General features: G+C 36.7%; 1 protein-coding gene across 4 annotated transcripts in view; it reads left to right on the plus strand.

The window, feature by feature from the left end:
- The window catches only part of NCKAP1 (NCK associated protein 1), a 116,229-nt gene that overhangs the window by 4,790 nt on the left and 86,613 nt on the right, over nt 1–24,826 (plus strand). For 2 of the 4 annotated variants that reach the window (XM_008258817.5, XM_051848378.3), the window contains exons 2-3: nt 10,502–10,519; nt 11,566–11,676. In XM_008258817.5, coding sequence (XP_008257039.1) covers nt 10,502–10,519; nt 11,566–11,676 — 129 coding nt within the window. The remainder of the gene's footprint in view (nt 1–10,501; nt 10,520–11,565; nt 11,677–24,826) is intronic. The other 2 variants (XM_002712325.6, XM_051848379.3) reach the window with 1 other exon arrangement.

Raw genomic sequence — 24,826 nt, forward strand, 5'->3', positions numbered from 1 at the left:
CTCTGCTGTGGCCCGGGAAGGCAGTGGAGGATGGCCCAAGTGTTTGAGCGCTTGCACTCGCGTGGAGCCCAGGAAGAAGCACCTGGCTCCTGGCTTCATACTTCTGGCCGTAGCGGCCATTTTGGGGGTGAACCAAGGGAAGGAAGACCTTTCTCTCTGTTTCTCTCCCTCACTGTCTAACTCTGTCATATAAAAAAAAATGGAGAAAATTGTCAAAGGAACTCTAATATCTGTTCCATCTTTGATTATGGTATTTTTATAAGTCATTGTGAGGTAGGGTAGAAGTTGAAGCCCATTTGAAACAGTAACTGACTTCAGTTTAGTTTTCCTTAATATAGGTATACCTGCATCTGAAGATAAAAGTTAAAATATGAAAATAATTGAAAACTTCTGTGAATGTAAGGTAGTATTTAGGAGTCTGAGCAAATTTTTTGACATTAGTTTTTTTGAAATAGTTGTGTTTTTTAACAAAGGAAACTCCAAAGTCCCAAAAGAAAGTGTTTTGCTGAGTTTTTTTTTTTTTTTTTGTCATTTTGTCCTTTTTCTTTTTGCCCACACTGTTGATGAATGAGAGTGATCATGACCAACATGAGATTGATCTCTGTATTGGAAAGACCTCAGTTAATACTTGTATATTTTTCCTCTTGTTTAATTATTGCCTCAAATCTAGAAGAAAAGAAGGGAAAAAATCCACTTGCTAGAATAGACTTTTTAAACGATACATTCTTGGGCATTTCAATGCACTTAGACTTTTTATTTGATTAGAGGAGTATTTTTCTTTTCTTTTTTCCCATGATTTCTTGAGGAAAGAATTAACAGAAATAGGAGTGTGAAATTTAAAGTCCTTAGCTGATACCTTCTTAACTAGTGGAAGAAACATATTTGTGAGGGGCAGATTGCAAGGTAAATGGAGGGGAACTGGCTTTAGTCTTCTTGTATTTGTCTCCCTAAGGCTGAAGCCAGGAGCCAGGAGAAGAAGCCTGGGTTTCCCACATGGGTGGCAAGGGCCCAAGTGCTTGGGCCACCTTATGCTGTTTTTCCCAAGCCATTTGCAGGGAGCTGGATTGGAAGTGGAGCAGAGGGTACTTGAATTGATACCCATATTTGATACCAGCATTGCAGGTTGTGGCTTTACCTGCTGCTCCACAGTGCTGGCCTCTTAATAGTTCTTAGCTCTGTGATATAGGTACCTATTTTACAGAAAAAGAAAAAAATTAATTAATCCATTAAATAAAAATTAGACTTTGGGGGTTGGACATCTGCATAAGTTTGGGAAGCCATATCAGGTCCAAACTATAGTAGTAGTGCTGTGCATGTTTCATTATCAAGGGACTCTGTTGTTTTAAGAAAAATAACATATACTGGAAAATACTTTCTTATTGCATAGTTGATTTTAGATACCTGACTAATTAAACTGCATCTTTAAAACTGTTTTAAAAATCATATGAGCTGTTCTGCTTAGTCTCAAATATTGAGGATTTCCTATTTATTATTTATTAACACATTTGTTAAATGTGTTCCTTAGCATTAGGTAAACAGGTAGATTAAGATGAAGACTCTAGGCCGGAGCCGCGGCTCACTAGGCTAATCCTCTGCCTTGCGGTGCCAGCACACCGGGTTCTAGTCCCGGTCGGGGCGCTGGATCCTGTCCCGGTTGCCCCTCTTCCAGGCCAGCTCTCTGCTGTGGCCAGGGAGTGCAGTGGAGGATGGCCCAAGTGCTTGGGCCCTCCACCTGCATTGGAGACCAGGAGACGCACCTGGCTCCTGGCTTCGGATCAGCGTGGTGGGCAGGCCGCAGTGTGCTGGCCACAGCGGCCATTGAGGGGTGAACCAATGGAAAAGGAAGGCCTTTCTCTCTGTCTCTCTCTCTCACTGTCCACTCTGCCTGTCAAAAACAAACAAACAAACAAACAAACAAACAAAAAAAAAACTCTAGTGCTAAGTGTTTTGAATCTTAGTAGGGGTGAAAGGTGTATAGATAACTAAAATGTAGTGGATAAGTAGGAGTACGGGCATCTTGAGAAGAGAGTTAAAAATTCCAATGTGAGAGAGATGGGAAAGCGAGGTAGTTATGTTTGTGCTTGGTTTTGAAGTACAAAGAAAGCTTTAGTCAGGTGTTGACAAGGACTAGCCAGTCTGTGTTTCAGAGCCAGTCAGTGTTTCAGAGCCCAGAATTTTTGTTTGCTAACGTATATAAAGATATAAAATATATGATTATTAAATACCCTGGTAATGTTCTTACATGCATTGTTCCTCTAAACTTTTCTATACTTGTATCTTCTAAACGTTCTCCATACTTGTAGGATAGTCTGTAGGTTGAAAGACCTAGATTCTAGGTAAAGGTTTAATACTATTTTTTTTTCTTTTAGCTTTAAAAAAATTATTTAACCTTTCTAGGCTGCATTTATTTTTTTTCTCCTAGCAGTAAGCCTGTTAGCCATGTTTAATGAAGAAAGTACACCTGGCAGAGCAGGCGGGCATTTCAGGAAAAGAACTGAGAGCGAAGTTTTTCTGAGTTCATGGTTTCCCCATAACTTTTGCCTGCAGAACAATAACCATAATTTCTTTAGCTCTGCTTTTATTGGAATTAGTTAAGAAGTTGTTAATGAAATTGTAATAATTTGAAAGCTTTTCCAATGATTTTAGTGTAGTCTCCTATCAAGCCTCTTTTTTTGTTTTCTTTTTTAAAGATTTATTTGTTTATTTGAGAGGCAGAGTTACAATCAGAGAGAGGGAGAAAAGGGTATTCCATGCTCTGGTTCACACCCCAGATGGCTGCAATAGCCTCAGCTGGGCTGATCTGAAGCCAGGAGCTTCTTCCTGGTCTCTCACATAGGTGCAGGGGCCCAAGCACTTGGGCCATCTTCCACTGCTTTCCCAGGCCACTAGCAGGGAGATGGATTGGAAGTGGAGCAGCTGGGACTTGAACTGGCATCCATATGGGATGCTGGCACCACTGGTGGAAGAGGCTTGACCTACTACGCCACAGTGCCGGCCCCATCCTATCAAGTCTTTTAATCTAAACATTAGCAGTGGATTGATTTCTTTCTTTTTTTTTTCACAGCTACCCAAGCTCAAGGGGAAGTGCTAAATTTAAAGCACATTGGTTGGTCAAAATACAGATAATATATAGGGGAAAAAATGAATTGAACTTAACCATTGATACTAGAATTGGAGGCTTCTTTTGCTCTTTGTAGGTTTCTCATACTTATTAATACCTTTCACACTATATTGTATTATTTCATTATTTAAAAATTAGAAAAATGATAGAAAATTTTTACAGTCTGTAATTTCTGGTGATAACTATTCTTTTTGTAGACAATAATTTCAGCCTAGTGAAAATTCTGGAGGTCTTAGTCCTTCTACACCATTAATTTTGCAAAACCTGCTTTACAAACTATGGTGTTTCCTTGTTGCTTAGTCAAAGTTAAGTTTCTCTGTTTAGCATAAATTGGCCACATTTTGTATTTTGCTTGTCTGCCCTAATATGAATCAGATGGGCCTGGTTTCTTTTCTGTGCCATTACAAATAGCATTCTCACATTGACCCCTTATATTTTGTTGATTTTTTTTTCAATTAATTTTATTAAATAAATAATTGTGTTCTTCAGTATTTTGGCAAAGGGCTATGTCTTATTGCTGAGATAGTTTAGAATTAAAAAGAAAACTAATTAAACTGATTAGATTTTTACCTGAATATTAGTTACTCCATGAACATGAAGTTTTTTTTTTTTTTTTTTTTTTTTTTTTTAAACAGGCAGAGTTAGACAGTGAGAGAGAGAGAGAGAGAGACAGAGAGAAAGGTCTTCGGTTGCTTCACCCCCAAAATGGCCGCTACTGCTGGCGCGCTGCGCTGAACCGAAGCCAGGAGCCAGGTGCTTCCTCCTGGTCTCCCATGCAGGTGCAGGAGCCCAAGCACTTGGGCCATCCTCCACTGCCTTCCCGGGCCACAGCAGAGAGCTGGCCTGGAAGAGGAGCAACCGGGACAGAACCGATACTCCTACCGGGACTAGAACCCGGAGTACCGGTGCCATAGGCAGAGGATTAGCCTAGTGAGCCGCAGCGCTGGCCTCCATGAAGGTTTTGAGCAGTGAGATATAGAAAGAATGGAGCTTGTTTTTATACATTATTCTTGTGGAGCATATGTTTTTAAATAACCTTTTCTAGTATTTTGGAATTAGATATGAATTTATCTTTGGTCCTGCCAGTTAGTAGGTTTTTTTTTTTTTTTTTAATGATTTATTTTTTTGAAAGGCAGAAAGATTTAGCCGGCGCAGTGGCTCACTAGGCTAATCCTCTGCCTTGCGGCGCCAGCACACCGGGTTCTAGTCCCGGTTGGGGCACCGGATTCTGTCCCGGTTGCCCCTCTTCCAGGCCAGCTCTCTGCTGTGGCCAGGGAGTGCAGTGGAGGATGGCCCAAGTACTTGGGCCCTGCACCCCATGGGAGACCAGGATAAGTACCTGGCTCCTGCCATCTGATCAGCGCGGTGCGCCGGCCGCTGCGCGCCGGCCGTGGCGGCCATTGGAGGGTGAACCAACGGCAAAAGGAAGACCTTTCTCTCTGTCTCTCTCTCTCACTGTCCACTCTGCCTGTCAAAAAAAAAAAAAAAAAAAAAGAGAAAGAAAAAGAAAGGCAGAAAGATTTAGACAGAGAGATATCTGTTCACTGGTTCACTCCCCAAATGGCCACAACAGCCAAGTCTGGGTCAGGCTGAATCCAGGAGCCATGAACTTCATCAGAGTGTCCCAGATGGGTGGCAGCAACTCACTCAAATACTTGAGCCATGATCTGCTCCTTCTTGGGTGCAGTAGTAGAGAGCTGGATCAGAAGCAGAGTAGCTTAGATTCAGAGTAGCATGGATACTATGATATAGGATGTGGATGTCTGGAGGGGCAGTTTAATCTACACTTGCCCTCCGCTATATTTGTTAACATCTTGAGCAAGATACTCAATTTCTTTGAGGCTTCTTTTCTTTCTTTCTTTGTTTTTTTCTTTTAAGATTTATTTATTTATTTGAAAGAGTTACACAGAGAGAAGGAGAGGCAGAGAGAGAAAGAGGTCTTCCATCAGTTGGTTCACTCCCCAGTTGGCTGCAATGGCTGGTACTGCACCGATCTGAAGCCAGGAGCCAGGAGCTTCCTCTGGGTATCCCATGAGGATGCATGGGCCCAAGCACTTGAGTCATCTTGCACTGCTTTCCCAGGCCATAGCAGGGAGCTAGATTGGAAGTGGAGCAACTGGGCTTGAACCTGTGTCCATATGGGATGCCAGCACTGCAGGCAGCGGCTTTACCCACTAGGCCATAGCGCCAGCACCGAGCCTTCTTTTCTAAGTGTTGGTTTAATTTCTAGAGCACAGGTGTTTCATTTACTAAATTGCCTACTGAATATAGTAAATATTCTTATTCCTTACCTTTTTTGTGTATTCATTGTTTTGTTTTTTCTTTATTGTTGCTTAATAATAAAGGAGTTTTTTTTTTTTAACATTTGTTTATTTGAAAGTGAGAGCGAGATCTTCCATCCGCTGGTTCACTTCCCATGGTTGCAGTAGCCAAACATGGGCCAGGCAGGAGACAGGAGCTTCATCCAGGTCTCTCACGTAGGTGGCAGGTACCAAAACACTTTTGCCATCCTCCGTTGCTTTTTTCAGGCCAATAGTAGGGAGCTGGATTGAAAGTGGAGCAGCCTCTGTAACATACGGTGCCTATATGGGATGCTGTCACTGAAGGCGCTGGCTTTATTTCTGGCCCTGGATTTTTAAAAAATCTATATTTGTTGTATTTTTAGCATCAAATAGAAAGTTCTTGAAAAATTTTGTATCATTAACCCTGTAAAGTTAAGCTGTACTATATAATGTACACAGTTTTTGGAAAGAACTCAGGAAGGGGGTTTAGTAGTGGGATGGCAGAAAGATTTGTTTTACAAAAACAGAATGACAAATAGTATTGGGGATAAATTATTTTATAATAATAAAAAGAAAATTGGGGCCAACATTGTTAGTGGGTTAAGCAACTGCTTGTGACAGCAGCATCCCTTATGAGCACCGTTTCGTGTCACTTCTTATCCAGCTCACTGCTAGTGTGCCTGGGAAAGCAGTAGCAGATGACCCAGGTGCTTGGGCCCCTGCCAATCATGTGGGAGACCAGGATGGAATTGCAGGCTCCAGGCTTTTGCCAGGCCCAGCCCTATTGTTGGGGGCATTTGGGGAGTGAATGAAGTGAAAGCTTCTCGCTCTGGCTCTCTCTCACTCTCTCGCTCTCACACTCTCTCGCTCTCTCTCTCTCACTTTCACTCTATTGTGTGTGTCGCTCTCCCCCAATCTGTAACTCTGCCTATCAAATAAATAAATACATAAATTTTTTTTTTAAAAAGAGATTTGTTTTAAAGTTGTATAAAACATAGTCTTTATGTTTCTAGTCAGAGGTTTATTTTGTGACCTAAATAAAAATTTTGTGGTTTTCTGAGACATCTTTGTCTTTTATATTTGGTAATAACATTAGGTTTGTGTTTTGTGAGAAAATAATTTGAAGATACTGAATTGGCACTTAACAGGATCTGGAATTGATTTTATGGAAAATGTTATTTTGATAATTAGAAGCTCTTTGTAGATAGACATATGCATTGGAAAGTTTGATCTTTAAAAAGAGAAGATAATTATTTATAATTTTTTTTAATTTGAAAGAGCACATGTGTGTGTTTTCATCCACTGGCTCACTCCCCAAATGGCAGTGACTGCCAGGGCTGGGCCAGGCTGAAGCCAGGAGCCAGGAGTTCCATCTGGATCTCCCACATGGGTGCAGGGGCCCAAGTACTTGGGCCATCTTCCTCTACTTTCCAAAGTGCATTATCAGAGTTGGATTGAAGTACAGCAGGCAGGACTTGCACTAGCACCCATATAGTATGCTGGTTCTGCACGCAATGGCTTAACCCACTGTGCCACAGCCCCAGCCCCAGAACCTACATACCGGGTATCCAGATAAGCTGTTTATATGTACTGTATTTTGTCTTTTAAAAATTTTTAACAGTCTGCCTATGAAGCAAGTAGTAATAATGTGTTCTCAGTTTATGGATTACGTAACCAAGGCTCAGAGGTTAAGCACCTTGACTAAAAGCATACAAACTGTGATCTACTTGATTAAGAGACAGGGTTCTTAATTTTTATATTTAAATATTTCCTTTAACATTACTATAATTTTACCTGCCACATTAAATATTCCTAACTTTTTTTTTGCTTTTTAAGATTTATTTATTCAAAAGTCAGATTAGAGAGAGAAAGAGAGAGACGGAAAGATCTATCCTCTGGTTCGCTCCTCAGATGTCTGCAACAGCGAGGGCTGATTGGGCCAGGCTGAAGCTAGGAGCCAGGACCTTCATCAGCGTCTCCCACATGGGTGGCAGGGACCTAAACACCTTGCCATCTTTCGGTTTTCCCAGTCCATCACCAGTGAGCCAAATCAGAAGTGGAGCAGGTAGGGACTCAACTGCCACCACTATGGGATTCCAGCATCCCAGGCAGGGGCTTTACCTGCTGAGTCACAACACCTAGCCAGTAACCTTTTTTTTTTTTAATTTGAAGATTATATTAGAATATTCAAAGAGAATATATATTTCCAATTTTGAGAACTAGAAATCTGTGTATCTAAATATTTAAAATTCATTTTAGATCTTTTTGGAATGTGAAATTATAGTTTTTTTTTATGTCATGAAAACATTCTGAATTAGGATAAAGTAGAACAAAGTATTGGGGGGAGCTTTTCTCTTTGAAATTCTGTGGTTCACAAATATATAGTTTCTTTCTCGTGAAATGTCTTGTGGAAAATTTTTTTTGGTGGGACTATGAAATTTTGGGTTTTACATACAATTTTACACGAGTCATCTTTTTGTTAGGGGGTAGAGAGCAGATAGAAGAGGTTAGAATTTTAATGATAAGCATTTAAAATTTCAAAATTTAAATTTAAAATATTTAAAATTCTCCTTAAAAAGTTTAAAAATTTAACATAATTGGTAACTTGTTAAACATTTTTGATTCTGTCTTTGTGATAAGCCTTTTTGAAATGTTATTAGTCTAAAAAATGTAATGATGGCTAAGTATAGTAGTATATATTGTTTTTAAAATTGGTTTCCTGAATGGGTGATAATTTTAAGAGTAAAAGATTAATTTTTTGAAATACTATAGCTGTTTTTGGATAAAATGCAGCTCTGTGTGTACCAATAGCTGCCTATATCCTGAAATTCAAGTTTGTATGATTTCTTTGTCCTAAAAATGAAATTTTTGTTGCAGTGAGAGAGATTTATCTTTATAAACTGACCCTTTTTGTTAGTTGAAATTTTCCTGTACTGCTTTAGTGTAATGGTAGAACTTTCTTAACTGGGTCGTGTTTTACCCAGATGATAACTTTTAGTCACCTCATAATTTAGTTTTTCTTGTACTTTTTCTTTTTTGCCTTAGTATTTTGTCTTTTTTGCCTTATACAGATATCTCTGTTGATATTAAGTAAACAAATCAAGTACGTTGATCTTAGAAAATATAAAATGAGGTCCAATACTTTGTGTAGCATCTGCAAACCTTGTATTTTTTAGTTGGTATTTTTTGAGTACTCATGATATGCGAAATATTCTTACAAAAATTCTAGATAAACATGTTCAAGTAGTAAGCACACAAACCTTTTAGGATATATTATAACTATTATCTTCTGTTTAATACATGAAACTGAGGCAAAGAGGTAAAAATCATTGCTCTTGGTTACCCAGCTGGAAGTGCTGGAGCTAGGATTTGAACATGGACTGCCCATCTTAAAACTCATTCTCTTAACTATTAGGGTAAACTCTTTCTCTAGGTACAACAAGCATTTAGACTTAGCATGAATAAGGGGAATATCTGATCGAGAGGGGGAATTGTAGTCATGAAAGGAACTTAACACTAAATTGCTAGTTCTGAATATTATGATAAAGGTGATTATTGCTATGATTACTATTTATATTAGACTTTTACTTGGATGATTATTATTATCAACATTATTGTAGCTGTAATTAACAACAGCTAACATCTTTGGAGCACTTATGTGCCAGTCATTTTGCTAAATGCTTTACTTGGATTATCCCTCTTCAAATCCTCATAATGAGGTAAGTATTAATTTTCCCCATTTGACAGATGAAGAAACTTAGACTAGGAGATGTTATGTAATACATTCAAGGTCCCATGGCTAGTGAAGATCAAAATCCAGCTGGTTTTATTCCAGAGTCTGTTTTTAGACTTCATGACATCCTGCCTTCCTCTATAGTATGTTTATACTGTAAACCACTGTGTGGAAAAAGGCAAAGCAAGTCCAAGGAAAGCAGATTATATAACCTTTTATTTTTTTCATTGAAATGAAATTCCATTCTTTTGTTTTCACTGTAAGAAGGAAAAACTGTGTGTGTCTATATACACACATTTCTTTAGTGGATTAAATTCTCATGCAGTACAATTTGTGATCATGGGAAGTGAGTAAAGTTACTCATATTTGCATTATTTGATAGTCAATAGTACTGTTAGAATGGATAGCTGAATTTTAAAATAATTAAAATATGAAGGGCAGTAAATATCGTGAAAAAACTGAATTTAGAATCATGTTAGGATTCCGCACTACCTCAGGCATGTTTATGAAACTTGATTTTCATTGTGCCATTGATATAAGAAAATGTTAATCTGTAGCAATTTCTGTTTGGGAAAACTCTTAGCTGTGTGGTTTTTAGTTATTTTATTGTATTTTGGGAAAAAATAGATTGGAAGGTTAATTTATAAGAGATATTATTTTAAAGAAGTGATAGCGTACTCTGAGGAAAAGTCAGATATATATTAATATGATAATATTGAAGTGGAATTTACATAGTACCCTTCTGTTGATTTGATTTAAAGATTACAAAGTTCTAAATTTCTTAAAATTAATTTTGTTTTATCTAATTATGCTTAATATTAGAATTTTTTTTACTGCATTCCTATTTCCATTTAGAAAATATAGGAATGTTTGCATTGATTTTTATACTGTTGCTTGAAAGGAAGTTAGGTGATACTTAAAAAATAGTTTTAATATTAGCTGAAGTACAAAAGTCTTCCAATAACGATTTATTTTTATTCTTGGCTACCGTTTCTTTTTAAGGTATGTAAAATTTTGCTGATGGTATTGCTCCTGTTTTTATAACTGCATGTAGTCTTTATTTTCCTTCTTTTTAGAATTACTTTATGTTGGTTTAGAAAGAGCACCAAGGTACTGACTGACATGGTTGTACACTTACACAGTAGTATTTAAATATATGTGACTAGTATAAATTATTATAAATCTATTGTATTCTAAAACTTGCTACATAGAATACCTTTAAAATTGTAGCACCATATAGTTTTAACTTGTTTTGTTATTCATAGTCTGCAGTGCATAAGTTTTCTACTAAAAAAAGTATGGCATTAGTTTGACAATCATTGTTTACACGTAATTTTCTCTCTTTTTGTTACAATGCTTCCCCAGCAAGGACAAGTTTGGAAGGTTTGCAAAGCTTTTCACCTTCCCTCTGCCCGCTTGCCCGCTTTCAGATCAGTTTCATGTTTCATAACTTCTCTTTCTGCAATCCACAACATAGTCATAGTAAATAATGAAACAATACTAAATTGCAGTACTGTATTTTCTCATACATGGAAGGCAGATATAACTTTTTAAAAGACATATTCTTTTAAAAATGTAATAAAAAGTTAAATAGGAATGTTAGGATTTTAGTAATTCCCTAAGAAATAAAGCTCACTAGGAAGCAGTTAATTAAATGTCACATAATGAAACCATTAGTGAACAGTATTCAAGATTATATTCTGTCTTGCTAATAGTCGAGGTAAAACGTTCTTCCTAGTAACACCCTATAATTGTATAGTGGTTTACAATTCACTGCAGAAAATGCTGTACTGCTGATGTGGTCAAAGTGTAAACATTTCCATTTGTTCTGAGCTTATGAGATATAAAACAGATGCAGATTCATTGTTTAAAGTGCTGCTGGTATGATGGAAAACCGTGTTGTAACTCAGATGTTCAGAGGCAACACACGTTAGCATTATCAAGACAATCTTAGCAGCTTCCAGTTCATTTGAACTAGGGCTCTTGTATTAAAATGTTTAAAGTGAATGAGGAAAACATTTTGGAAAAGACATTTAGATATAAGCTTTTATTTTATAACACTTAGAAAAAAAACATGTCCAGTCTACTGAATATTTAATTTTTAATATTTTATTAGCTTCAGATGAATACAATCCTACCTCAAACCAAGAATTTTTTTCTTTTCCTTTTTTTAGGTTTGAGCTTTTTCCTTCACTGCTGTTCTGCGCTAACTGCTTTGAAACTTTCCATGCATTTTTTTCAGTAGAAGAACATCTCTGTACTGTCTCCCATTGCATATCTCAGCTGTGACAATCCCTGCACTTTGCCTATTCATTTTATCACCTGCTCACCAAAAACAATGAATATCTTTCTAATTTCTGATTACAGATTTGCTATTCCTTGATTTTAGAAGGATGAATTTCACTTTTTTTATTACTGTTGTTTTATAGGCATGTGGAGATCCCAAGGCCAAACCATCTTACCTTATTGACAAAAACCTGGAATCTGCTGTGAAATTCATAGTCAGAAAATTCCCTGCTGTAGAAACCCGCAACAACAATGTAAGTCATCTAAAGTTTTCTATTGCTTGGTTTTAGCCAACTGCAAGCAAAAGAGTGGTCAGTATAGTGCTTGTAGTAACTAACTCTTTATCTAATTCTTTCTATTTTGTATAAAGATTATATACATTGATTAAGAGCTCTTAGAGATGATTTTATCTTAGTTACTGGGAAAAGGGATTCAGCTTTATTGCCATTTTATTATAGAAACAATAAGATCTTAATTTCTTACACATCTATTCCCTTTCGAATTGCAGCAGGAGTAAGGTAATAGATACGTATACACGGTTCGAAATATTTGTATGAATACCTGGTGTGTTTTGTTCATATAGTTATAAACTTAACATTCTTTTGTAGTCATTAAATGTCTTCATGGAGCTTGTATTATTTTTAGCATTTAGATGTGTTTAGTGTAAAATATGTTTGTTTCTGTAGTATTTTCATAGTTGACAAAATCACTTCTGAAAATTAGGTAATATAACAAGATGATGGTGTTAGGATTTCTATTTTCATGCTGGAAAGTTCTTTCTTGGTGTTTTGAAGTAAAGTCATATTCAGAGCACTCCTAGTATGTTTATATATTCTTTGATAGTTCCTTATAATAACTTGTATAAATAACTAATTTAGAAAATGGGACTGACTTTTCAGCTTATGGCATTTTCATATATTTTGTTGACTTGGAGATTTTCTACATATCTTCTCCTTTTACTTTTTCTTTGATATCTCATGTTATAATCCTTGCTTTATGCACATATTTAGCCTAGGAATTTCCTCTTGTGTAGATTTCCCTGCTTTTGTGACATTCTATTTAAAAGAAATTGTCATCTGTTTGTTTTCTGAAATCATATGTTCATTGGAAATTTGTATTTAGCTTGTTGATACCACTTTTACTTAAAAACATTTTAATGTGGAAGGAAAATTAGTCTGTTTTAAATAATTTTATTTTGAAGTTTCCAGTTTTTAGGAGAATAGGTTAGTAGAGGCTTTATTTTATAGAAGATTGTGTTTTATAATGGTATATTAAGGCATCACAATTAGTTTCTGATTATAAAATGGGTGATTCAGATCATGCATTTCTTAAGAACACTGTTTCTCTGTGTGTGTGAAACTTATTTTTAGTTATTAACATTACTTGGCTAACTTGTTTGAGTGATTACAGACTCACTGTAAGTGTAAGATTTTATGATAGTCTATCTTGCTTTTTTTTTTTTTAAGATTTATTTTATTTATTTGGAAGAGTTGTAGAGAGAGAGAAAGAGAGGGAGAGAATCTTTCTTCCTCTGGTTCACTCCCCAAATGGCCATAAAAGCCAGACTGGGCCAGACTGTAGCCAGTAGTCAGGAGACCCATCATGTCTCCTGTCTGGGTGCAGGGACCCAAGGACTTGGACGATCTTCCACTGCTTTTCCAGATACATAAGCAGGGAGCTGGACCAGAAGTGCAACAGCAGGGACTCAACTGGTGCCCCATATGGGATGCTGGCATTGCAGGCAGGGGCTTAACCCATTATGCCACAATGCTGGCCCAGTCTATGTTACTTTAATTTTATATATACTTCTCTTTGTGATGTGAACTCCTCAGTTTGTACTAGGGAACTTCAAAGTGTTCATGGAAAATGTGAAGTAAGCCCATTTTCCATAAATGAGCTTTCCTGAATTCTATTGTATATGTATTTGTATGCAAATTTTCATTCAGATAGTCCGTAATATGAATTCTTTTCTTAGAAAATTAGCAAGATTATATATACATTCACTATTTTGTAACAGTAAATTTTTTTGTCAAGACCAATTAACCAGTTGTTGGTATGCTTCACAAACTGTTTATATTTAATGCTGCTTTTTGTTTTGTATTGTATTTTACTTTCCTTCTCAAATTTTGAAGCATAAAACTGGTACTTTTGTTAACAGCTATATTGGTACTCATTTCTTATACAATTCACTCTGACATGTACAGTTCAGTGGTTTTTAGTATATTCACAATTATACATTCAACACCCCAGTCGATTTTTAGGACATTTTTATCACCTCATAAATAAACTACACTCATTAGCAGCTACTCCTGATGTCTTGTCAAGCACCAGCCTTAGGCATACACTAACCTGCTTTCTTTCTGTGTTTGTATTCTGCAGGTTTCATTTCAGTGGAATCATATAGTATTTGGTCTTTTGTGATAGGCTTTTGTCACATTGAATAAAGTTTTCCAAAGTATATCCAACTTGTAGCATATACTGTATTTCATTTTTAAGTTGCCAAGCAATATTTCATTGTGTGGATATGCCACATTTTATTTATCCATTTATGAGTTGATGCATGCTTAAGTTTTTTACTGGGCGGGGGGCATGGATATTTGTTTATACACACACACACACATACCTAGAAGCTGGATTGCTGAATCAAGTGGTAGTTTCGTTTAAATATATAATGAGTTGTACAGTGCTGTTGAAATGTTTCAACTGCTTGTAGATACGTTTATTCTGATTGTTTACAAAGCCTAAGTTTTGTCTTATGGCCATTCTGGCCATTGTGTGTATTGTGGTATTTTTGTTTTGCTTTGTTTTTTACCTGCTGCAATTTGATGTCCTGGGTATCTGTGAAGCCTCATGATCTCAGTTTTGATGTGGACTGGCTGAGATCTTGGTGAGAGATTCTTAGCCAGTTGGGTGAGGGAATGAGAAGTGAATAATTCAGCTTTACGGTTTTTAAAATGTAGATAAATAGTTAATGGAGATTTAAAGACTGGAAATGAGTAGCATTTGAGATTGATAGGAGGTTGTAGATTTCTAGCTACTTAAGTGTACTGTGGAAATGGTATTGATATCAAGCCCTCACATGTGCCACATAGCCGGCTTACTTTATCTTAAGGATCAAGGTTAGCAATATTTCTACTTTGATTCATGTCATACAACTTGTTCCCAATTTCAGAAAAGGCAATCATAGAGAGAGAGATGGTTTCTGGTGAAAATTCAATAAGGTGTATTTTTGGAATTAGTATGAAAATGATAATCTTACTTTGCAGCCTAAAAAAATTTTTTGTTTCTTCAGTGATTGTCCTCACCCCTTCCTTTTTAATCCCATTAGAAGCCATAAATACATACCTGTCTGCTATACAACAAAGTCCGACATTGTTGAAAAATAGTAGGGTTGGAGATATTTTTACTAAGTTGTTCAGACCCCTTTGCGACCAGTTTTAAAGTTCTATACTTAAAATTCTGAATTTGGGGAAAATCTGGGACCAAGGAATCAGTTACTTTTTTTTCTTTCTGGGTATTGATGTTTAACTAAATCCTCATATACTTCAAAGCAGGCTGATTAAATAAAATTTAAAATGAAGAAAAGCCATACCAGTTTTTTGATTATTGCAGCCACTTACTGCATGTCTACCAAGTGTCAGGCTATGTGTTTTAGTAGATCTTATTTAAGAATTTCAAAGCTGAGAAATCATCCGATTTATATATAATATGATATCTTCTTTTATTTTGAAAGTCTAAATGTCAAATGTAATTTATTTCTCCTATTTCTCTTAGGTCACTTAAGAATACATAGAGTGGAATCTTATGATTTTCCCAGATGAAGAAAATAGAAATCCCTTTCTTTCTTTATTAATAGATAAATGTTATTGCGCTAGGATTTTCTAAAAGGCATTTTAAGTACATGTTCAAGTGTATGTTAAAACTTTTCTTACTGATTTTTTCCAGACTTTTTAAAAAAAAATTTTTTTTTTGACAGGCAGAGTGGACAGTGAGAGAGAGAGACAGAGAGAAAGGTCTTCCTTTGCCGTTGGTTCACCCTCCAATGGCCGCCGCGGCCGGCGCACTGCGGCCAGCGCACTGCGCTGATCCAATGGCAGGAGCCAGGTACTTATCCTGGTCTCCCATGGGGTGCAGGGCCCAAGCACTTGGGCCATCCTCCACTGCACTCCCTAACCACAGCAGAGAGCTGGCCTGGAAGAGGGGCAACCGGGACAGAATCCAGCGCCCCAACTGGGACTAGAACCCGGTGTGCCAGTGCCGCAAGGCAGAGGATTAGCCTAGTGAGCCGCGGCGCCGGCCCAGACTTTTTTAATTTAACGTTTTTCTCTTTCATCCTTTGCTATATTTACATATAAAAGCTAGTTTGTGTTTTTTGAAACAATGTAATTGTCTGGCACGAAAGTGTTTTTTATAGAATTTGCCTGTGGAATTGTACATTTTAGTATAATATTTTGGGTTTGTTTCCTTAATCAATGGGAAAATATAAATTATGATCCTATATATGTTGAATTAGGCCATGGAGTCTGTAAGAATAAGGACATTTTTGGTGAGGAGAGAGCCACAAGAGTGATACAGGGATTCCAGAATAGAACTCAAACCATTGTCATTTGAAAATTATATCTATGTATTTGTATAAATTATATATTTTCAAATTAAGAGGAATATGTTATAGGTATTGTTATCTCCTCTCTCAAGGAATACAGTATTCAAGGTCCTGTGAAACAAATACTGTTTTTTGAAATAGCTTGCAGATATATGTAAAGAAATTCAAAGTATCATCATAACATAATAAGGTTGGTTCAGAGAGATAGCATTAGAATCTGTTTCCAAACACCATTTTATTCCTTGTAACTGACATATTAGAGACACTAAATAAGTGTTTAATGAATGAATGAACCTTCTTAATTGACTTTTAACTTTGTCAGTGGTCACTTGTATTCAAATGCTGGCTTATATTTATGTCAGGACCCACGCTTATTGATATCCTTTTAAAGTTATTGTGTTAATTTTAGCTGAGGAAAAGTAGTACTTTTTTGTAAAGCTATACAAATATATTTCATTAATGATATTATTACTAAAAGTAACTTAGTAAAAGAGAGAGTTTTAACTTTTATACAGTGTTCTGAGATTGCATTATATGCTGGCTGATTCTTAAAAACTAGTGATAAACTGAGTATTGGTTTGTGTTGCTTCACTCTATTTTCACATCTTGGACTTTAAGACATAATATTGTTACCATCAAAATGAAATGAATTCTTCCTAAATTTTATCCGTTGCTTAAAATTATTTCACGGTTTGATGTGTTTCATTGTTAAACTGTAACTCTCTGGAATTACAGTTATGTGCCTTTCTGGTATTAAAACTATCCAGCCTAATAACATAGCACTTTCATTTACATTTTCTCTTTTTTCTGAAATACTTTCTCCTCTTAGCTGTCCGTCTTGTAATTTCAATCTGAAGAGTATATATGAGCCTGCTGCATAGCCTTCATCTTGGATATATTTCTTTCTTGTCTTTAGTGTAATGGTTTTAATTTATTCAATCTTTCATACCGAATTATCATGAGTTTTAAAATCCCCTAAAATTTTTCATGTAATTTATGGAAGAATGAATTTCTTTTCATTTTCTCCATATTATCAACATTATTTCATATGATTCCAAAGCACATTTATTTTAAAAATCTTTTTTTCCTATCCTACCTGTGCTTTTAAAACATTACTGTGTAAATATTTTGTACCATCTGTTCTAGTCATACCAAACTAAAGACATAATCTCTTCAATTCAAGGATACTTTATACTTTTCTGGAAATAATCATGCCAATGAGTATTAAACTGGGGTTTCATAGCATAGCCCCTAAGGATATGCATTTCAGGCATCTTAAATCATTTTTCCATTTTGTTTAAGTTTCTTGAGTTTGTATCGTGCCACTAATGATAGTTTTTCGGCTACTTTTCAAATAATTAATGGCCATTTCCTTTGGCTACAGTGGTGATAATGATGCTCTTGATAGCAGCAAAGGGCATTATCAGTACCTAATCATCTGCTGACCTTTATCTTTTGTTTCTTTGTCCCTTCTTTAAGGCCTTTAGTCACTTTTAGCCTTTTGAGTAGTTAGCATGATATCTTACTGTTTCTTTATGGCACATTTAATAGTACCTTTCTTGGCAGACCAAAGGTTTATTTGACAAGATCATAAATAAAAGATAGTAAAAGAAGCTATAATGTTGTGAAAATTCGTTTCTTTTATTATTATTCCTTGTACTCACCATGTTTTAAATGTGTTTGTCAATGTCTTAGGCCAGCCACAAGAATACAGAATGATATGTTGTGTTAGAGCTAATTGTCAACTATGGGTGTAATGTAGAATATGCAGAAACTATATTTAATTGTCTTTTATTTTAAGGAATGTTTTATTATATAATGGTATTATATACTTGTATGGCACAAATTGCCATGCTGTCTGTTGCCTCTTGACCTTTCCTTTGCTGCTTTCACTATGTGGAATAGCCTCTGTCTTCCATATTCTTTTCCAAGGCCAACTTCTACTTGTCTTTCAGTCTTCATTTAGAAGTCAGTAGTCAGAGAAGCTTTTCCTGACTCTTTCAAATGGGGTTAAGTGCTGCATGGGTATGTTCCCATTGTGTCTTTACAGACTGATCATTCATTTATTTAAAATATTTGTTTATTATCTTCTGTGAACCAAGTACTTTCCTGGGAGAGAGGAATCTAGCAGTGAACAAACCGATGTGGTCTCTGTTCTTATAGAGCGTATGTTTAACTAGATGGAGATGAACAGCAAATGAATACAAATATAATACCAGGTAAAAAGTTTTAGGAAGAAGAACAAAACAAGGTAAATGAATTGGAGCAGTGAGGAGATACTAATTTTCTTAGAATGACCAGGGAAGGCCTTACTGAGGAGACATTAGGGCAGAGATGTGAATGTATGAGGGAGTGACATGAGCGAGGGGGAGGAGTGTTCTATCCTGAAGAAATAGCAGCTCCAAATGCTAAAATGGGTATAACTCTGACATGTTCAAGGAACACAAAGAAGGCCATTATGAGTGGAATAGGTGATTGAGAGGGACTGTGGTAAGAGATAAGATCAGAGTGGTTGCAAGAGAGATCATATAGTGCTTTCTAAGTCATAGTAAGGACTTTAGCTAATTACCTTAACCTTCTATGCCATAGCACTAGTCCCCTCTAACTACCGTGAGTGAGTTGAGATGCCATTGGAAGTCAGTAACAGAGGAATGAACTGATATGACTGATTACTTTGATTGCTGGAAATAGTGTGTAGGAGAATAGAAGTTAAAACCAGGAAGAATAACTAGGAAAAAAATTAAAAATATGTAAATAATTTTTTTTTGTTTGAGAGACAGAGATAGAGCTGCCATACACTGGTTCACTCCCCAAATACCTGCAGTGGCCAGGACTGGGCTAGGGGTAAAGACCGGAGATGACTTGGAATCTGTAGGTCCCAGGTGTATGGTTGGGACCCAGTCACTTGAGCCATCCCCCCTGCCTCCCAGAGTCTGAGTGACAGTAGAAGGATAGTGGAATGAATATATATGAAGCCCCTCTGCATTCAAAGAATTAGTGGAATTAGGGTATTAGAGATTTTAAGTGGAAATTATTCTCCCATTGATACTACCTTGTTTCCAAATATTCCAAGAACAACAGATGGCTGAAAAAGCCAGTGAGAAACCAGAATGGCTTAAATATAAACTTTGTTCCTGTTCCTCAAGGCTTGCCTTGAGGAAAGTTAACATCAGATTTCATTCCCTTTGTCATGTATTCATATATCAAAAATAATCCATGAGTGCCATCTCAATTATAGACTCTTAACTTTCCTAACTTGCTCACCATTCTTAACATTCTTAGAAGTTCTGACTTTTCTTACTGTGGTCATCATCATACTATTATGTAGTTGTATTATTTTTACCTATTTCATGTTATTGCCAGTTGATGAGGGCCTTTGTCTTGACATGTGGGAATTTATTATTACAATTTTTCACTATCTTTGAATTTTTCACTTAGGGCACCTTGAAGTTATAGTATAATCTGCTTTTTTTTTTGCAGAGTTAGAGAGAGGCAGAGGCAGAGAGAGATGTTTTCCATCTGCTGGTTCACTTCCTAAATGGCCGCAATGGCTGCAGCTGGGAGCCAGGAGCCTCTTCAGGTCTCCCATGTGGGTGTAGGGGCCCAACCACTTGGGCCATCTTCCTCTGCTTTCCCAGGTACAGTAGCAGGGAGCTGGATTGGAAGTGAAACAGCCAGAACTTGAACTGGCGCCATTGTGAGATGCTGGCACTGCAGGTGGCTTTACTCACTATTCCACAGTGCTAGCCCCTATAACCTGCTTTTAAAACTGGATATTTATTTAAAAAAAATGTGGAAGTCTCCTGTACATGTTTACATCTGCCCCTCACTAGATGGGTGTTCATTTAGGGCAGAATCAGTGTTTTAGTCCAGTTTACTTTAACTCCTCCCACAGAGGCTGACAATATAATATACTTGTATATTTGTTGACTATATGAATAATACATGATTATAGTGATTCTTCACTTATCCAGAGGTCACTTTTCCTGTTACTTATCTCTTTGAGTCACATCTGAGAATTTAAGAGAAATTAGATTTACTCCTGGGAATCTTCCCAAGAGAAATGCAAATAATTTCTACCCCAAGATATGTTTACAGTGGTATTTATTACTCCTAATAGCACCAAACTGAAACAGTTCAAATTCCTGTGATAAACAAATAAACAAAATGTAGTATATACATTTAGTGTTAATACTGTTAAGCAATTAAAAGCGAAAGACTGCTGCTATGTGATACAATGTGGATGAAAGTCAAAAACAGGCTGTGTGCAAGAAGGCATTTGTAAAAAGCTACGTATTGTGTGATTCTGTTTTATAGGAAATGTATAGACAGGGCAAGTTTAGTGAGACAGAAAGCAAACCAGTAGTCATGTTACAGCCGAGGGTGAGAGTGGGGCTAACTAAATGGGCATGGGGATGATGGAAATGTTCTGAAATTGGATAGTGTTGAAGGGATGATGAAAATGTTCTGAAGTCAACTAGGGTTTTAATGGTTTCAGAGCTCTATAAATTTACTAAAATTATTGTTCACTTATAATGGGTAGATTTTATAATATGTAAACTGTACCTCAGTTAAACTATAAAAAGAAAGTGAGTTTGAGCAACAACAAATGGTATTCTGTAATAAATGATTTATTCAGAGAAAAGCATTTTGGTTCTCTTACTACTAAGGTTGTTGAGTTTACTGAGCCAAAATTTTAACAAGTATGTTTTTTAACACTGTATGTACATTAAAACATATTCTCATATGGAGCAAATGATAATTGGCAGACAGAAAAGTAAAACTTTTAGCAAGTGTTGTGGAAATGGATATTTGGCCTTGAGTTATGACACCAGTTAAGATGCCATATCCTATATCAGAGTGTCGGAGTTCCTAGCTCTGCTCCTGATTGCAGCTTCCTGCTATTGAGCACCCTGGGCGGCAGCAGGTGATGGCTCAAGAAATTGGGACCTTCCCCCTAATGAGGGAGCCCAGACTGAGTTCCTAGCTCTTGGCTCCTGGCTTTGGGTTGACCCAGCTCCAGCTGTTGAGGGCATCTGGGAAGTGAAACAGCATATGGGAGCTCTCTGTCATTCTCTGCCTGTCTGATAAAAAGTTTTAAAGAAATAGAGTAGCAAAGACTATTTAATGTTGGAGTACCTTGCATATGTCAATAGCTCCTGTGGCTATCTTGACATAAATAATTCAATATAATTATTGGTTACAATGATTACATCAAATCAGTAAGAAAAACCTGATTCATATCTAAGTATACTCTGGTGAAAGCAGGGTAATCATATATTAGAAAGATGTTTTAATATTGTGAAAATTAAATGTAAAGGAGCTATCTCATTTATATTTTTATTTGTAATGGAAAATGGTGCCATTTAATGAGCTAAGTTGTACTCATTAATATAATTTTTTATACAAAAATGTTACATTTGATGAACTCCACTTTAGGGGAGCATACAATTAGTGATTTGCTAGTACTGATAACATTAATTTCATGTTTCCTTTAATTTGAACATTTTGCAATCAGAATCTTACAGTTACATTTTGAAGATTTTTAGCTGAGACAAGTTAATGTGTTCAGGTAATGAAATAGAGACTATCTTAATTTGTATTACTGAACCTTATATTGTTTCACTTACCTGTTGCTATATAATAGACTGCCATAAAACCTAGTGGCTTAAAACAGCAGGTTGTTACTTAAGATTTTGTGGGTTGACTGGACAGTTCCTCTGCCTTTCATTAGCTCCAGGTTATTGCTTTGTTCAGCTGGGAGGGAGATGGGCCCACCTTGGACGGGGGTTGCTAAACTCTCTGTATGTGGTATGATTCCTCAGGCTTATTCACACCTGATTCTTGAGGGCAGTGTTTGAAAAGAACAAAATTGGAAGGTGTAAGCTTATTAAACCCTAGCCTTATAAGCAATACTATTTCATTTACACTACTTTCTGTTGGTCAGAGCAAGTCACAGGGCTAGCTAAGATTGAAAGAGGAAAGAAATGCATTACAGCTCTTTTTTTTTTTTTTTAAATTTATTCATTTACTTGAAAGTCAAGAGTCACTGAAAGACAGAGAGATCGATCTTCCATCCGCTGTTTTACTCCTAGAGGGCCGCAATGTCTGGGGCTGAGACAGACAGAACCAGGAGCTTCTTCCTGTCCCCTATGTGAGTGGCAAGGACCCAAACACTTAGGCTATCTTCTGCTACTTTCCCCAGGCCACTAGCAGAGAGCTAGATTGGAAGTGGAACAGCCAGGACTCGGATTGGCGTCCATGTGAAATGCCTGTGTCACAGGTTGGCAGCATTACCCACTACAGCTAGCCCCTGAACTCTTAATGAGAGGTGCAACAAAATTCTGTTTCAAAGGGCGTGTACATAGCCTTTAATTCATTTTCTTTGCCCTTAAGTTCTTAACAGTGTAAGATGTTTCTTTTTGCATTTCAGAATTAATTGAATAGGTGATTATCAATGTAAACTTGAAAAAAACACTTTAATATGTAAAACAAAGGAGTTGAATAAGAAAGTTCTTAAAAATCTGAATCTGTGAGATCTATTAGAATGCAGTTAAATACAAGTATACTTTCTGAAAAGAAAATGGAACTTGAACTTTGCTTGCTCCTGCACTACTTTTGTCCTATGGAATGACAATTTGAATGTTGAACTGCATTGAAGAGGGGTTTGAGCTTTGAAATCCGATAGCCAGGAGCCAGGAGCTTCTTCCAGGGCCCAGGTACTTGGACCATCTTTTGGTACTTTTTCTGCTGGATCAGAAGTGGAACAGCCAGAACCAAACCAGTGTCTATGGCATCACAGGTGTCAGTGGCAGCTTAACCACTTAGCTATGCCACTAACAGACACCTACTTCTTTCTGTTATTTTCCTATTTTAGAAGGGCATATGAAATATTTTGCCAAACTTCGAGGATTTATTCAAAGGATTAAATTACTACTCTTATGTGTTAGAATAGAAACTCATCTGAGATAGGAATTTTTACTGGAGTCAAATTCATTTGTAATCAGCAATGAGACTTTAAAATTAAGACTACATGATCTTTATGTTAGGAAGCTTGAAGATCATTTGTTTATAGTGTACTTAGTATGTGCCAATATTCTTGCCCTTGTGGAATTTAAATTTGAGTTGACAACAAGCAATTAAAGTGAGCAAATAATTTATATTTTTTGGAAACTAATGGTAGGAAGAAATAAGAAACAGGATAAGGAGTTAGTAAGGGCAAGGAGATTATTTTAGATAGAGTGTTATTTTAGATACTCAACAGTGGCCTTCACTGAGCAGAAGGGATGCAAGGGAATGAGCTATGCCAAGTGGCGAAGAATATCCCAGATGTGAGAAAAAGCATGGGTAAAGGTTTTGAGGTGGGGAACAAGCCTGGTGAATTTGACGAACAAAGCAGGAAAACCAGTGTGGCAACTACTGAGTGACTTTGGAGAAACACAAAAGAAGAGCTATTAGAGATACACAGGGGCTCCTAGTTAGATTTTGAAAGGCATTTGTAAGGACTTTATACTCATGTTTTATTCTAAGCATGAAGGGAAACCATTGGATTTATTAAAAAAAAAAAAAACCTATTTTGCTATAAGGTGAGACTAAACAGAATTTTTGCAAAATAGTACAGAGTATTCCACAATCGTAGTATTAACATCTTTCATAGCCATCACTGGAATTGAAGTAGTATTGCTATAAAATGCCCATTCCGCTGCTGCTATGTGAAGACTGAAGAGCCAAGAGCAGAAGTACAAGCCCAGTTAGGAGACTACTGTTGTGGTCCACGTGAAAGTTGGTAACTAGGATTATAACTGGGATAGTTTCTTCAGAGAGTTCTCAGTACTCTGTTATTTAAGAAAGCTTGGCTTAGAATATCATACTAAGAAATTAGGAGCTAGCATTGTGATGTAGTAGGTAAAGCCGTCATCTGTGATGCCAGCATCCCATATGGGTGCCAGTTTGAGACCCAGCTGTTCTACTTCCAATGCAGCTTCCTGCTACTGTGCCTGAGAAAACAGAAGGTGGCCCAAGTGCTTGGGCTCCTGAACCTACCTGGGAGACCCGGAAGAAGCTCCTGACTCCTGACTTCTGTCCTAGCTGTTGTGGCCATTTGGAGACTGAACCAGCAGATGGAAGATCTCTTTCTCTTTCTTCCTTGCTCTATGTAACTTTCAAATAAATAAATCTTTTAAAAAAAGAAATTAAATTAGATGGAGCTTTACCTGAACCCACATTTCTTAAGAGGAACAAAATACTAGCATCATTTAGATCAAGAAAAGTAATTTATTTTTTATTTAAAGATTTTATTTATTTGAAAGGTAGAGTTACATTGAGAGAAAGAGAGAGAAAGGTCTTCAGTCCTCTGATTCACTACCCAAATGGTCGCTTGCAGTGGCCAGAGCTGAGCCCATCTGAAGCCAGGAGCCAGGAGCTCCTTCTAGGTACCCTATATGGGTACAGGGGCCAACACTTGGGCCATTTTCCACTGATGTTTCAGGCTGTAAGCAAAGAGGTGGAGTGGAAGAGGAACAGCTGGTACTTGAACTGGTACCCATATGGGATGCCGGTGCCACAGGAGGAGGTTTAGCCTACTATGCCACAGCACCATCCCTGAAAAATAATTTATTATACGGAGTTAGTTTCAAGAGTGGAAGAAGATAATTGAAGGGAGTAAATTAAAAAACTGTAACCACATCCCTTTATGTATTAAAAGTCAGTCAGTTCTGTTAGGCTCATTGATAATTTGACTAGTTGAACAAAGATTAATTCCAAAGGTTTTTTTTTTTAAAGATTTACTTATGTATTTGAAA

Source organism: Oryctolagus cuniculus, chromosome 3, assembly GCF_051225735.1.
Source record: "Oryctolagus cuniculus isolate XC-2025 breed Fujian yellow rabbit chromosome 3, ASM5122573v1, whole genome shotgun sequence".
Taxonomy (NCBI): Eukaryota; Metazoa; Chordata; class Mammalia; order Lagomorpha; family Leporidae; genus Oryctolagus; species Oryctolagus cuniculus.